Here is a 17,025-nt window from a genome sequence, read left to right as displayed (position 1 = left end):
CCTTCTATCTCAACCCCCGACCTCTGATACACACACACACACACACACACACACACACACACACACACACACACACACCTCCACATGATTTAGACACTCCCGCTCTTTGCGTCATGTCCTGTTTCAAATATACGCTTCCCATCATTTTCAGAAATAGACTGTAATACAGGCCTATAATACCAACAACGCAGTTTTCAGCAATACATCGCACCTTTTAAACTAATAGGCTAATCTTCAGCATATTTAAGCACAATTAATTCAACTATAACTTAAAACGTTTTAATAGCAATAAACAATAATATATAACGAACAATAATGAGAATTACACTACTAAGATGTGTATTTTGCTATATGATTTGCAGTTTGAGACACACAGACGCTCAGTCTCCAGCTAATAGGCAGAAGGGATCTGTCCTTGGTGCTGAAGTTAAATTAGTGCAGAAAAGACCAATGGAGTTCCTTAAAGGCTATTTTTCACAGTCATTTCATGCTGAAGTATAAGTTTGACATATATGCTACCATTTTCTATTTTTTTCCACAGTTGATTATTTTTAATTTCCTACTAAAAAAGCTCATATTCGCTCCACAGGACTTTATCAATAGTAATAGACTAGTGATAGTAGGTTAATGCAAATTGTCAGTTTAACAGTTTAACTGTCAGTTATTCAATAAAAAAAAAAAAAAAAAAAGAATTTAAACCGTTTTACACAATTTAAATCATGTATACATGGAGACGAAATACTGTTGGTCTCTTCAAAGATCAAAATCGGTCATATAAACCTGAATATCTCTAAGGAATACATTTACTGAAACGTGGCTGGAAGTATTTTTTATTATATATCTGTTTATTTTAATATTTTACAGTTTGTATTACATTATTAAGTATAAAGTTCTACCGCTAAACACTTATATAATCAACGTTTCAATTACATTTCATTTTCTTTACTCATTACACATAATTCATTACTCTATAACAGCCGAAACAAAACAACACTGTAAACGTTCATATAACAAAACAAACCCATCTATCAAATCGTATTAATTCTTACCTTTTAGTGGACATTGATGACCTGTGATCTTTGAGTGCCTGGAGGAACAGAAGTTGCAATGAGAAACGAACAAACAATGTTTGAGTCCTTATCCAGTTTATTTAGCTATTAAAATTCTTGCTGGTTTGAATTTTTTTAATGTATTATTAATAACTACTGAGCCTAGTGCTGCAATAATGTCAATAAAAAAGAGCTATTTGATTAGATTGACTTGTAACAACACTGAAAATATAAAGTAAAATGTTTTGCTAGAGCACACTGACATTACAACATGCAGTTTACAAAGCAGTCTTTAAAAAGTACAATCACGTGCTCTTCTCTCTCACACACACACTAGCATCATTTTAGATCCAAAAACCTGGCCAAGAAGCATTTTGTTCAGTAAGATAATACATTTTTAAAGTATAAAAACATAATAATAATATAGGCCTGATAACGTGTAAGCTACTATGGGGGAAAAATCTCTTAAAATAGCCTACAACGAGTATCTTTCAGTCTGTTGTGACTGGGTAGAATACAGTTTAGAAAAAACGTTTGGGGCCTTTTGTGGGGTTCCAGGGATCCTCTTGGTCTCTATTGTTGACTGCTCCAAAGGCCTGATTAATTAATTTCACACTGTAGCTCCGGAGAAGATTTTCCCACAAACAAGTGACCGAAAAAAAACCCAGCCCAAAAGAAAGAAGTCAACATCAAGTTCAACAACGTGCGGGCTGCTCATTATCATGACAATAACGTCTGGGAGCACAGAAGTCCCCATAACAAGAGGGTCTGGCGTCAACACACTCCACCTCCCGGACCCCGGGACATTTTCCCAGGCTCCTCTAACAATCGCACAACTGTTTGCTCCCCGGACTCGCCTAATGATCACTTCGTACAACGCTCAAAAGATGATAGTTAAAATACGCCACATTAACTCTGACAAATGGAAACTTTTTTTCCCTTAACAAAAACAGCGTGAGGATTAGATTGAGTTGAATGTTAAATTTGCACACGTTTATTTAGACCAAAATCTTGTTTTTAGCTATCTCAGCAATTTACTGGCATTTGTGACTGCCTTAAAAAATATGTTACTGTAAAAATACAGTGAAACATTTTAGCTGCCATTTTTTATTTACTGTAGCTATATTTTACAGTTTCAAACTCGTTCAATAATATAAATAGGCTATACATGCATATTTAAGGTACTAAAATCTGAAAAGGTGTAAGGACAAATTATTCAAATGTTGGTGACCATAGCCAATGGAAACACAAACGGAGCACATCGTTAACTAAACAAACATTAGCTAAACAATCAAGAGTAAAACACTGCTATAAACATGAACCAAATAACATAAAATGTAACCAAACGTGGGGAAAACTAACTTTAATGTGTTGTATTCTAAATGTAGCCTGCTTGTTTTCATTGTAGGCTATATAAAGTAACACAGTCAACCGAGCAACAGGATTAATTTTAGAAATGTTAGATTATTTTGCATTGAAATGACTAACATTTTTACAGTGCAGGTAAGGCTGTATTGATATTAATATGTCAGCACAAATGAGTAGCCTGTATTCACTTACCAAACTTGAGGTGATCCATAACAGCATAATCATATCTAATCCACAAGCAGATATCAAAAACTCGTAAAGGCAGAGGTCTTTGCAGCAATGCAGTTGTTAAAAACCACGAACTATCCCCGAGAATCGCGTTAACTCGCAACTACGTCACTCTAAAGTGCAACACGAAAGGTAGCTACTGATGTCAGTTAGTGACAAACGGCCATTGACTTTGGCTTGAGTGATCTGACGCTCAAGTGCACATGCAGTCTGTTATCCAAATTCCTGCCAAGTATCTTGTGCTACTGTCCAAGGACTGCTATGATCGAGTCTGTCGCTGGTCCCGGAGCGTGGACGTGTGCAGAAACTCAAGCAGCTCGCGCTTAAACGACGTCCCGTCGTGAATTGATGAGTTATTGTTCCAAAGTCTGAATGCATGATCCATTTAGAGTTACGCCCATCTTATTTCTCTCGCTGGTTTGGCTTGACAAATGGGCAGACTAAAATGAAAACTCCTTGGTTTCGTTCTATCTGCGAATACGCGAAGACGTAAACGCAACTTATCCATAAGAAGCTTGGATTCAATTGCACATCTATAGGCCTACTTGTAAAACCATCACAGAGCTAGGTGCATGTGATCATATCTTTAGATTCCTGTAGGCCTACTGACAGCACACACGCATGTACTAACTATAAGTGCGTGCAGTGCAGGCCGATATACTTTCATGTTATTTATTGATAACACATTTTTCCGTCTTGTTATATGTTCGTTAAAATATTCTGCATTTTCTGATTGCATTTTTTTTATTAATATGGGTCAAATCCGATCACTCTGTATGCCGTACTTGCATTTAAATACTTAGAATTTGTGACATCATAGAGTCGGTGAAGTTATAAACTTTTTTATAGCTTAAATAAATATAGGCACATATTTTACATGGTCAAATAAAAAAAAAAATGACACCACTCAAAGAGAAACAATAAAATTAGTCTGATTCAGCAGCAGAAGAAAAAAAAACTCTTTACACAAACAACGCAACCGATATTTCTAGTTAATTAAATCTTCATGTGAGAGGAAAGACAAACTGGTTCCATTCAACATTTATTTTGGCCTTTTATTAACACGTCGTCACTGAAACCACTAGAAAACAGCGACACCCATCGGTAAGACACTTTAACATGGATATGAGATCATCATAAGACTGAGCTTTCCGTCTATCAATTATGCATGTTTACATGTCAAGAGACAATCTGTGTAAAACATAACCGTCTCAAAATATCCATATTATATTTAAAATAGGCTAGTTTTTAAATAATTCAAAACAAATAGCCTAATATTAGGAGCTACATTTTTTTAAATAAAGCAGATTTATTTAACATCTTTGAGACCATGTATGGCATAAAAAAGAACGAACTATAGGCTACATCTAAACCGTTTGTAGCGGGATTTCATATCTATAGCCTGTTTCAAATAATAACAGCCTGGCAAAGCACCAGACTTTACAACGTCATCATTTAGATGTAGCTACTAACATTAATTTAGCTCTCACTTTTTATTTTATTTTATTACAAACAAAATTCTCCACGTATCTACATTAACGTCAGTAAGAAAAACGCAAGACAGATATCACAAGTTAATATCAGATTATTTAAACCCGAAAGACTGTTAAAATATATAGCCTAGTCTTAATATAAATGTATAGCCTACTCGAACGACTTTAAATATTAAGATACAAATATTTTAAAAGATAACATGCTAAAACGGGTATTGCCCTTTTCACACACACACACACACACACACACACACACACACACACACACACACACACACACACACACACACACACACACACACACACACAAGCCTATATATAGGCTATATATATATATATATAAACCTAAAAAAAAGTACAAGATTCCTTTTACCTTTCAAAAAAATAAATAGCTACATAAATCAAAATAAAACATTATGACAATTATAGGCTAGCCTACTACCATACGTTTTTGTAACAGAGCAAAAATAATACTAATTTCGCCTAATACATTTGTTTACCGTGATATTATTTAAAATATATTAGCTCAAAAATATGTGAACCTATACATGAACTGTTGGACAACATATCTTGACATTCAAATTGAGGTCAAAAACCTATCAAAATAACAATATATAAAATGTGTGTTATATGTTTCGTACAAAATGAAAACATTCATTACAACATTTGAGGATAACAGTAACGTTGTAAAATGAGGCTGAGATTCTACAAACAATAATCAACACCAGCACTTCCTAATTAGTCTGTTTTAATTACGTAATTAACTATGCTATTGCAGCAGAGACCAAATGTTTTAAGGATTAAGGGTTTACTGCATTGCGAAAATCTTTCGATAACGCAACAAATCAATAATAAGAGTTACATTTCTCTTTTAACAACCAGTGAAAATGTTTAAATATCATAAGCTTTTGTTCTAATGTTCTAATCTAAATTTTAGAAAACATAAGGTGCTTCGTCGCTGACACTGCTTTAAAACCAGGCATCCCCATGTAGGCAAGCCTTACAGGTAGCTCTTGACACTTTACTCAAATTATACACGTTTCTGTTTGGTCCCAGGCAACACACCAAATTTGAGCAAAAACCTTTGGGTTAAATGATTTTCGTTCCATAACAATTAATACAAATTGCCTTCGAGCATTCTCAAAAATCTATGGCGAATCCTACATAAAGTTTACGAAATTGGTGCAGAAATATTCTATGCACACTTAAGGTTTATGGTAGGATAGATGTTACTTTTTAAAAGCAGCGCAATTCTGATCATTTCAAGCAAAAACATTGTAGATGATACATAGCATAGACCTACTCGTGTAAGAAATGAAACAGATTCTAAACACAGTTGAAGGCAAAACAAAACAACACGTCATAAAAACAATAAACATCATATTTAAAAGAAAGGAAAATATCCTTGAACTTAATACATTAGCCATTTTTTTGTATGTAATCAGATTAAAGTAGGCCTATTTAGAAGGATTTTTGGAGCACAAACATATGCGCATTATCCTTATTAAGACAGCATTTAGGAATCTTTTTCTCTCTCATTAATTACAAACACTAAGTAGCCTACCTCTTCCAAACCAGCACGTTCAAAAGAGTTTACACGAGTATACATACCCAAAGTTGTTGTCGTTGTGGAGAGATGTTTCCACGGTGTCTGTTTCGTGGGAAAAGACTTGCCTGGGAATGTCACAGTCCTTTAATTGGAGCCGGACTGGATTTTATGGAAATGAGCCTTGAACATAGGCTTAACGAGTGATTGGCACATATAAGAAGAGTGCAAGGGGCATACTCATGTTTTTTAGCAACGCAATTCAGAAGGTCAAGTTCAAGTGTATATCTCAGCTCTCAATGCGTGTGACCAATTATCATGCAAGTCGCGTGAAAGCCATGTGCGTCTGCAGCACTATACAAGGTGCATCAGGCTGAAAACAGTTCAACTGGGTGGATTCTTCATTTAAACGCGTTTAGTTATAGAACTTATAATTTTTTAAAAAAAGAAGAAAAAAATAAGTTTTCAACTTTATGTAAAATTTCATCAACAAATCATTAGTTCATTAATATATAACCATGAAAACATGAATCAAAGTTTAATGTTATAACTATTTATTTCCAGTTACACAAATTATTTTGTAATTATTCAAGATGATATCATTTGATTAAGACATGGTTGTTTATTTAATTGCGTCCTTTGCCAACAAAGACATTGGCCAATTTCTTAGCAAATGTATTTATTTAATTGAAAAAGCTACTTCTAAAATTGTTTCTAAAAGATTTTAAACTCAAAATGTAAACTACATGTCTGCACTCTTACAAATAAAAATTATCTTATCATGACAAATTTGACCTGTAGGGTTTATGTGTTGTTTTATGGTTCTTTGGAATGTTCTGATGTTGTATTGTAGCTTCTTCAGAGGTGTGTTATCCAAAACTAGCAACTATGGTCACAAGTTCCATCGTTACAGAGTTCAATGGAACTTGCGACCATATTAGCTGATAATGCTTTTGGGAAACACCCCAGATCAGTTTCTGTGTTCTTCAAAACACCAGCTGGTTTTTCAAGGGGAAAAATAGAAGTAGACAGGTTTCCACCTTTCTTTTAGGTTCTATTGTGTGTGTTCTATGTGTTTTATTATGTGATTTGCGAATGTAGTATTATCTGTTAGGATGTATTTTCTATGCCAGTGTGAAAAATGAATTTCTGTTCAGGAAATCTGTACAGAGAATAAAGTTAAACAAAACTAAACTAAACTTACGTTTAAAAACATCCCAGCAGGAACATTTTAAGTTCCACAAAGAACTTCTTTATTCTTCAGAAAATCACACTGCAGTGCATTATTTTCCTTTTAATGGATGTTTCCTAGAACCAATGATATGATGATCTGGCAGCATTTCCAAAAAAGCATCATAAACCTAGTGCAGAGATGCCCAAATCAGGACCTGTGGGCCAAAGTTGGCCCATGATGACCCTCTATTTGGCCCGCTATGCCATGAAAATTGAAAACCTGCCATCTTCATTTCATTTTTCTTCACAGTGAAAATCTGGGCACCTCTGACCTAGCAGATCAAAGACCATTGTCCGTAGGTACCAATGGTTTCTATGATCTGTTAGGCTTACACTACTTTTGGGAAAACAGAACTTAAAGAGATAGTCCACAGAAAAGTGAAAATTCTGTCATCATTTACTCACCCTCGTGTCCTTCCAAACCTGTATAAGTTGCTTTCTTATGTTGAATATAAAATAAGATATTTTGAAGATTGCTGGTAATCAAAGAGTAGGGAAAAAATACTATGGATGTCAATGGGAACCACCAACTGTTTTATTTTTGGGCGAACCATCCCTTTAAGACCTTGTAATCAAGAACTTCTAATCTACAAAGAACAGGACCTATACAGCACACATGATTCTTGACAATAAAGGGTTCTTAAAATTATATGTAAACACTTTACAGCATGTTGGGATCTATCAGGATTTACAAATTTAGCAGCATTAAATAACATTTTGGGAAGAAAAAATAAATAAAATTTAAAGGATCAAAAACAGTTGAGAGCAGGATTCAGTCCCACAAGTATAGGGTTAACAGTTGTTCACATCAACCATCATCACAGCTGTAGTAAACATAAAATCTACCATAGTATTAACACTAAACCTTAAATATTGATCTTCAAATCACCACAGAATGTCATAACTGTCGCCATTTACATTCACATTAGCAGACGCTTTCATCCAAAGCGATTTACAATTGGAATAAAACAAGCAATTCATGACAGGAAGTACTCATAAAACAAAGTTTCAGACATTGTTCATATTAGTACAAGTACTAGACAGCGAGATTAATGTTAGTAATTAATTTAGTTAACTAAGTAACTAATTAAGTAACTAATTTTTTAGTAATTAGAATGCAGTCAAATGTTGACAAAAGATGAGTTTTCAGCTGTCGCTTGAAAACTGTCAGGGATTCAGCATTCCGGACGGGGTGGGAAGATCATTCCACCAGCCAGGAACAGTGAATGAAAGTGTTATGGAAAGTGATTTTGTGCCTCTCTCTGATGGTACCACGAGGCGTCACTTGTTGTCAGTAATAGACTGGATAAATTTTAAGTAAAATATGGGTTGATAAGTAAGGATTCAAGCCTACAAAGTTAATTAGGGATTAAATTAAGACCTTAAGTGAATAACCATCCACATTTCCTAGCGAATATACTATTATATATTCTAAAACTGACTTTGGCGTTTGAAAGTTTGTTGCCACAACACATCTCCATTTCAACGTTGCCCCTCCCACAGTTTTATTTGTGTCCTTGAAGACCCACTAACGACATTCACCGTTCCAGCACTAGGACATCTAGGATCAACTTGGTGATATATTGCCAGTTCGACCAATAGAATTGCAGCTCTCATGCTGCTTCGACACGGCCCAATCAGAGCGGGCGACTGTCGCACACGTCATCGAAATACTCCTTCAGCTGTTCGAACACTCAAGTGTCAGCACGAGAGCTGCTACATGGGACGTTAACCCATTCATTAAACTCACCAAACGAAGATGGTTAGTATATTTACTTATTTTGCCGTTGAATCGACTTGTAAATGTTCTCTTTTACACAACCGATCCGGTTGATTGTTGTTTGCAGCTTCTATGTTAATTTCATATTAGCATTAATGATAGCTGGCAGACTGGTTTGTGTTGGACTAAAGTTAGTTAACGTTAGTAGTATTTTGGATCCAAAGTAACGTTACTTTTCTTACTTGTGCAAGTAACTATGGCATTACAGTTGCGCTGTTTCTGGGTTTTGTATCTCAATAGTAGCTCTAAATAAGTGGTTAGCTGTAGCATGTTAGCTAACTGCCCATGCCTTCCCATGTCTTGGGGTGGGGGGTGTTTGCAATGCCACCATCTGCTTATTTTGACAGCATGGCTCCTGTGCTCATCTTGAGTGACTGGCACAGACCCACAATCAGCGTTTGTAGTGAAGTACTGTACTAATACCAGAACCAAAGTTAAAGGAATTTTCTGGGTTCAAAACAAGTTACTTTTTTTAAAAAGTATTTAAGTTTGTAAAGCAAACAAAAATCGCGTTTACTGCATGTTTTGCTTTAGCTATGGAATTCTATAAGGGACGGAATGTGTCCTGTATATTTACAATATATTTGTTAGAATAACTACGAAACTTGAACATTATCGCTGTTAAATTATCGCTTAATGTAATAAAATCACTTACTAAACGTGTCAGTGCAAACTTACATTTAATTTTCAAACCCCCTCGTGCAATAAAGCTGACAAACGCGCTAGTAATAATCCCGCGAAGTGCGCAAGAATACCAGAAGATGACTGTTTACATAGGAACAAATCCAGCGAATGTCCATCCGCCTAGCAATAGTCCCACCGATACCAAGGTATTATTTAGACAGTTTTATAGCTTGAATAACTAATGTTAGTGCTTTAGCACACATTTTAACTTTAAAACTCTCCAGAAGGCCTTGCCCCATACATGGATTGTTTTTATTTACTCTGAAAGCATGAGTCAACATTATTTTCTGTGCTAATTGACATGTGTTTGTCTATTTTAAGGCTCTGATGGGAGTTCAGTTGGTGGTGAGCTTGCTGGCGGTCAGCATAATGCAAAGAATGGCCCCACATCTCTCCTTTGCTCGCTGGCTCTTATGTAACGGCAGGTATGCACGCCCTACTTTTTGATATAAACATACTGAACATTAGTCTTTCTAATACCCCATATTGGTTTTCTTAGCCTTTTTAGGTTCAAACATCCATCTGAAGGCGAGTTGTGTGCCCTCGCAGGGAAACAGATTCCTAAGACCAGCAGGCGAGACAGGTGTGAGCTTGATTCAGTTGCATGCCACCGTTACTTTTCTGTTGGGGAATTCAGAAACTTGTTGGAATTCAGAACCTCTTGTTGTTGCCAGGAGACAAAATGGACATGGAGAATCCAAGCCGCTCACAGTTCCGAAAGACATTGATCTTCGTCTGGAGAGCGCGCCTGTTAATGTCTTGGATGCACTCGGTAGGTCTTCATCCGGATTCTTGCACCAAAAACAGCTGTAAATAAGTATAAACGTATCGGTTAATCTTATTTTTCTTCCTGTTCACAGTTTTGCGGTTCTTTGTGGAGTACCAGTGGCTGATTGACTTCGCCATCTATGCCACAGGGATCTACCTCTTCACTGAAGGCTACTATAGTGTAGTGGATGCCAGCAAGGAAGTAAATATTGCTTCCATCTGGTGTGTGCTGACTGTTTTCTTCTGTTTGTATCCTTCAGCATTGCAGTCCTTTGGCTTAACAGACCTGAAGCTACCTGAGAAATTCAGATGTGACTTGCCTCATCCTAAAAAAGAACAGTGACAGAATAATAATTTTAATTTTTTTTGTCAATAATTTCTTGTAGGCTTGTCTTGTTGTCCTTGACTTAAGTTCTCAGGAGGACACTATATCTTCTCATGAGCCACTACTTTCGTTCTGAGGAGGGTGGCGAGCGCTCTGTGTGTCTGGCTTTCGGCTTCTTATCTCTTCTTATTGCGATGCTGGTCCTTGTAGTGAGAGAAGACTACCTGGAGTTTGGCCTTGAGCCCGGTATGTGGTTATCTGACCTATAGTTCTACTACCGAAAGGACATTTTTACCGCTTGCCACTGTGTTATAATGTTTTTTAGCTTCTAACAGTGGATATTAAGTGGTTCTTTATCCATTTTTTTTGTTGTTGTGGCAGGATTTACCAGTCTTTTTGACAATTTCGAGGTCTTTGCCAAAAAGCATGGCTACGAGTGGTCGTAAGTAATACATCAATGGTTAGACAACATTAGACAAGCAATATATTCCTTTATCATCAAAACATCCACAATATTTTAACATTTTAACAGTGTTCCCTTCACCAAACTATCAGTCAAGTTGGGGCTGGCTGTCATTTGTGCCTTCATTGGAGCTCTCCTTGCATTCCCTGGATTGCGATTGGCCCAGACTCACCTAGATGCCGTTGAGATGAATGCAGACCGTCCAATCATTCAGTAGGACACTACAGATTGTATTGTAGAATTAAATATGAACAAAAATGACTATTGCATTCATGTAGAGTTAGATTTGATATGCCACAATTTGTTTTGCCTTTAAGGATCCTTTTGCACATGAGTTTTCTGTCTCCATTGGTTATTCTTGTAATGTGGATTAAACCCATTGCTAGAGACTTCCTAGGGAACGCCCCCATGGGAAAGACCTCAGTTACCTTGTAAGTTGATCTGTAAGATAAATTAATTGTATATTATTTATTTTATATTTTAATGCTTTTTATTTTAATTTAATTCCCATATATATATATATATATATATATATATATGTACAATATTTTTTATTGTATTTTTTCTTTCTTTCATATTTTAAATTGTAATATTTGTATATAATTCCTTTCTCTTTTTCCAGACTTTCTAGTTCCGCTTTTAACTCTGTGCGTCTTTGGACGATTGTGGTGCTATGTGTGTTGCGGCTGCTGCTCACCCGCTATCACCTGCAAGCCTACCTCAATCTGGCTCAGAAGTGGGTGGAGCAATTGAAGAAAGAGGCGGGGCGTATCGCTGCCATTGACATCCAGAGGAAGGTGGGACTGAAATGCAAAGCAGCATTGTTTTATGTAGATAACATATTACAAATCGCAGAGTGTTACTGTTTACAATAAATGCACTTTGTGATGTTACAAATACAATAATTGAATGTTTTGAAACTCCTTTATGCAGGTGACACGAGTTTTCTGCTACTTGACTGTGGTCACCCTCCAGTATCTAATACCCATTCTGCTTGTGCTTTTCTCAACTTTGGTGCTCAAATCTTTAGGTGGGTCACTACTTTTTTACTGACTGTTAAATAATTTGAATCTAAATTTGTGATTAAAATGTTTTATATATATATATTAGTGCTGTCAATCGATTAAAAACTTTAACTAGATTAATCACACATTTTTTCTGTGATTAATCGCAATAAAAAAAGAAATGTTTTTGTACGTTTTTAATATATTTTTTAATGTAATAATTTCACAGTTAATCAAATTAATGTAGAAACAACATAAAGACAGTATATTTTAAATACTTGTTTAAATGGCATCTTTTTATGAATGAAGGCCAGTATTACTGATATTAATACAGCTACTGATTTTTTTGTATTTTTTACATTTATTATTAGGCTTCAAAAATATAACAGTTTTTAATTTAAGTAAACTTAAAACAATGCTAACATAATAAATGTCATGTTTACTCCTGCCCTTCCTGTCTTAACAGTTAGGAAATATACAGAAATTTAATAAAGTTATCAAAGTTATATGCAGTCTGCACTGCATAAACTATAAATTAAATAGTTAATCCTTATTAAAGCTACAAAAGTTATTTAGTCAAGAGCAGCGAGTCATTTTCTCTGTTCCCTTTGTTCTTTAACTTTACTGACAGGAAGCTTTATTGGCTGCTGTCCCTTTAAGAGCAGACAGACACGCGGATCTCACCGTTTATATACTGTCTATGGATCTCGCCTCATTCTCTCACAACTCTTTTTGTTCATTTTAGACTTTATATAAATCATTTAAGATTGCTCTTATGAGGATAATTCGACAAAACTGGCACTTTGGGATGTTTATTGTTAGTTCAAGCGCTTAAGAGAACTGGATTCTGGCGCCCTGTCTATGCAGTGTGTGTGTGTGTGTGTGTGTGTGTGTGTGTGTACGTGTGTATGTGTCACATAAGGGCATTCACAGACAGCGCATTCTCTTTTGTCTTGCCGCGCTTGAAATGTTTAAAAGCATTTAAATGAATAAGAGCGTGATCATATAATGTAAAGCTAGCCAACGGATGGCAGAAAATACCGATGCTGCGTTAATTGCGTTAAATATTTTGACACGTTAAACCAGACACAAAATTAATCGCATGCGTTAACGCATTAACGTTGACAGCACCAATATATATATATATATATATATATATATATCATTTTTTTTTTACTTTTTTTTCTAAATATTTTCATATTTACTTAATTTATTATTTTAATTTCACTCACTTTATTTTAAATGTATTAATAATAATATTTATTAATATTTATTATCGTATATAAATTATTATTTAATATTATTTAATGATTAAAAAATAAAAAGTAGAAACACAATACTTTTTTTTTTTTTAATGTCCAATTAAAATATTGTATTAAATATTTTGTCAGGTGACTTTTCATGGGGCCTTGGAACAGAGACTCCAGGTGTAACCCAGGCTCCCATACTTCCCACCTCCCCTCCGCCCGCCCCCAGACTGGAAGAAGACGAGGATATGGAAGACATGGAGGAGGACATTCAGGCCACTGTAGCTCACCTGATCGAGCTGTTTGCTGCCTTACGCGGGGTCCTCACACCCATTTTCTTCAGAGGCATCTTTGCCTTTCTCACATGGTGGGTTGCGGCCTGTCAACTCATTAGCAGCCTCTTCGGCATCTACTTCCACCAGTATCTAATGCATAACTGAAAAGTGCCCTGCAATTAAGCTCTTTGTGCTAATTCCAGTTCTTCAAGGAAATGCAATATCAACACAAACAGTCATGCAAACACATCTGATGTGCCAACAAGATGAAGGCTGGCTCTTCAAAATACACTCTAATCTAAACCCTACTGTATTTTGCCTGTACCTGGTGGAAACTTTTGTTTGGTACAAATCAAAGTGTAGATGCGAGTTAAATGCATGCATGAGCTGTTTTGGTTTTCATCAGATCATCACTAAGCTCATCAAAACACTTTTTATTAATTTTCTTTACCTCAGAAGTTTTCAGTCACATCAAATTCATCTCCAGTTGCGGTGATCATTGCAATTCTAAGGACCTGGTATCTCAGGGATGTGGTCCAAAATAGCATTTCTTCCACCAGCACAATATCATCAAGTGCAAAACCTGCAAAAACAGTTTAGCGCTGTAGTCCATGGACTGAAATTTCATTTTGTACTTTTGCCTTGGATAATTTTTAACAGAATGTTATGGTGTATTTTAAATACTGTGTTTGCTATATGGCTGATGACGTGTAATATACAGCAGTCCTAAACCTTTTACCCAAATGTTTCATGAATAATCACATGAGAGGTTTTAATTTGTTTTGAACTACTGTCTTCAATCATAGGATCATAGGAAGTCATCAGGGATTTATATCATTTAAGACAGTAGGCTTAAAAAAAAACTAATAATTGAACACCTTAACAATTTATTTATTCATTTTCTAAAGTCAATCAGATTTCATTTGAATCAAAACAATAAACTGATCATTTAAAAAAGAGACTCTTTTTGTGTTTTCATGATTACATTTTCCATTATTTATTTTGATTGTAAAATGTATGCAATAGTAACTCAAAATAACTATATATTTTACTGATCAATATCTATACTAATTAATAAAAAGATAATTGCAAACCAAATATGTGTTTTCTTTTGTTAAAGGGCAAAATTGTTACACAATGCCGATAAACTCAAACTGGTAGACAAATATTGCCAGCTTAATCACAATGGCTGATATACATTTGTCTATCACTACTAGTTACTTTTGTAGTGTTAATAGCTAATTTATTTCGTAAAACTACTGAATTGTTGGGGAAATGAAAAAATCGGTGCATGATCTCATTTAAATGACATGCAAAATATTATAAATGCCCAAAAAATTTTGCAGCCCATTTTTTTAGACAACTAAATTGTATTTATGAATTAAATACAGTCTGTCATAATGACAGGCACTTTTTTTTTTCAAGCCTTTAGTGTTGTGTCTGAAAGCTGACATGATAAATGGCTGACAAAATGTGTCTTCCACAGTCAGAAAAGACAATGTCCCATTCAAAGGGTCAGATGGTCATATGTCTGACTGGTTTATTAGCTGGTGTGTAGGAATATGACTGATTTAAGTTATTTATCACAATATATTTTGTGTTGATTTTATTCAGCTCTATGGACATATATTATTCTTCAAACAATGTTATCATTGTACATCTAAAAAAAGAAAAATCTACCAAAAATCGGTTGTGTATTTGTACATGGCCCATATAAGCCATTTTAGATTTTAATTTCTTTACATATGAATGTATATTGTTATTGGGGGTATATTCGAGGCATTGTATGTAGATATTCATTAATTGCTTGGTGCATTAGTGTGTATATCCTCTGTCTCGCCACCAGACCGGTGCTGTCCCAGTAACGTCTCATCCTGAACTCAGACGGATATTTTTTCCCACATTGGGTTGGCTGATGACACGTCTGGAGGCTGTGTCTGGCTTAATGAAGTGGAGGGTTACAGGGTTGACATATCTGTATAATCACATTAAATATGTGCATCTGTCAGGAGGCCCAGTCTGAGACCCGACTGTTGCTATAGGGACTGGACCGAGGACCATTCAGACATGCCCTGCAGACTCCCCCATTGGCCCCCCGAGACCTGCCCAGAGGTGACCTCTGTAGCCCTCTTTTCCACCATGGTATGGTAGTGTGTACTGACGAGCTCGAAAGATGATAATTGCAGCCAATTTTCTATTTTTTAATAGCTGAAGGAGTTCAAGATGGTGTGGATGGGTGTCTGAGAAATGGGCTTTTGAATAAAACTGTGTGTAGACACAGCAGAAGTGTTCATATTATCATTGTATTATAATCAGTATTGTACATAGTAACCGGAGTGAACTGACAGACTCAAGATCTGCTTGAATATCTGATCTCATTCTGTCTATTTAAAAAAAGCTCAGCATTGTGAAGATGATGGTCATTTATTGTTATTCAAATGTCAAACTATTAAGAATTTGTCTTTCAACATTACTCTAAAAAGAAAAAAACGTACATGGCCCTAACACGATGGTTTTTAGAAGGTATACTTTCCCGCCATGTTTAATTTGAAAATGAGAATAAACGTCAAATGTCAAACTATTAAAGGTTTATGTCTTTTAACATTACTCTAAAAAGTAACAAACGTACATGGCCCTAACACGATGGTTTTTAGAAGGCGTAGCCTACTTTCCCGCCATGTTTAATTTGAAAACGAGAATAAACGTCCGTTAGAAGGCCGTTTAATACGTTAGGCTACTTTGACTTCGTTACTAATTAAACATCAAAAATAGGCCTACATCTTTCCAGATTGTTTGGCAAAAACTGTTTTCAAATGACGTGGGCTACAGTCGTTACAGCTTTACCTTGACTTCTTTAAGTCAAAGAAAAGATTAAAATTACGTATTTCCAACTGAATAATTATGTAAAACGTAGTGAAATTTAAAAGAGTTTTATGAAAAATCACAAAACGTTAACTGAATGTACCTGACAAACTCGTTTTCATTTATGTCAAGTTTAATATAATCTTACCTGTACTTCGATAGACACTAAATTGCTAATATCAGTCGACTTGGTACTTCAAAGTAACGTTACCCACAAACCAAAAAATTTATTAGAACACCTAATTAAAATGGTTGCTATTTATTTATACTTCCCATTGCCTCATTAGAAAAAAAAAAAAACCGAACTAATATAACAAATGCTGATTGGTTACGTACATAGCGCTCCAGTCGTGCTGATACACTAACATAAAATTACTGTGTTTTAGTATTGTGTTAAAGTTGAATTATTCTATCAAAACTACTGTCTATTTTAATCATTTAAAGTCATTATATTTTGTCATTATTTAAGTAAATAATTGAAAGCTCGCTGAAGCCATCTCGAGTGCATGGTTGAGAACCACTGATTTAAGTAGGCCTAATGTATGCATATACACCAATATGCTTTAACAATGTATGACATACTACTCAAGGTTTACAAATGCGATTATTTATTAATTATAAAATAAAGGTTAGGCTACAATGTGTCATGTCATCAAGAAGCATTCAGATGCCTGATATGTTTATGTGCCGCACTCTTGTG

At 35.3% G+C, this 17,025-nt stretch overlaps 1 protein-coding gene and 1 long non-coding RNA gene across 4 annotated transcripts in view; one reads left to right on the top strand and one right to left on the bottom strand.

Annotated features, from left to right (window-relative positions):
• LOC132131751 (uncharacterized) overlaps window positions 1-3,048 on the bottom strand; it is a 44,082-nt gene extending 41,034 nt beyond the window's left edge. The window contains exon 1 of one of the 2 annotated variants that reach the window (XR_009428936.1): window positions 2,610-3,048. This is a non-coding gene — a long non-coding RNA (uncharacterized LOC132131751). Of the gene's footprint in view, window positions 1-1,049; window positions 1,091-2,609 lie in introns of those variants that run through there. The other variant, XR_009428935.1, reaches the window with a different exon arrangement.
• Window positions 3,049-8,523: 5,475 nt separating this feature from the next.
• LOC132131269 (transmembrane protein 161A) lies at window positions 8,524-14,397 on the top strand. 2 transcript variants are annotated; one of them, XM_059543293.1, is made up of 12 exons: window positions 8,524-8,679; window positions 9,703-9,806; window positions 9,881-9,964; window positions 10,056-10,153; window positions 10,242-10,398; window positions 10,569-10,720; window positions 10,856-10,916; window positions 11,007-11,150; window positions 11,255-11,368; window positions 11,560-11,734; window positions 11,871-11,967; window positions 13,333-14,397. In XM_059543293.1, exons 1-12 carry the CDS (start codon window positions 8,677-8,679, stop codon window positions 13,626-13,628), a joined length of 1,485 nt encoding a protein of 494 aa, XP_059399276.1. In that variant the 5' UTR covers window positions 8,524-8,676; the 3' UTR covers window positions 13,629-14,397. The 2 variants fall into 2 exon arrangements, with proteins under 2 accessions (XP_059399276.1, XP_059399275.1); XM_059543292.1 differs by lacking the exon at window positions 8,524-8,679 and adding an exon at window positions 9,351-9,527.
• The last annotated feature ends 2,628 nt before the right edge of the window (window positions 14,398-17,025 follow it).

This window comes from Carassius carassius, chromosome 48 (genome assembly GCF_963082965.1).
Source record: "Carassius carassius chromosome 48, fCarCar2.1, whole genome shotgun sequence".
NCBI lineage: Eukaryota > Metazoa > Chordata > Actinopteri > Cypriniformes > Cyprinidae > Carassius > Carassius carassius.
Note: the sequence above shows the minus strand (reverse complement) of the source record. Positions and strands in the feature narration are given on the sequence as shown.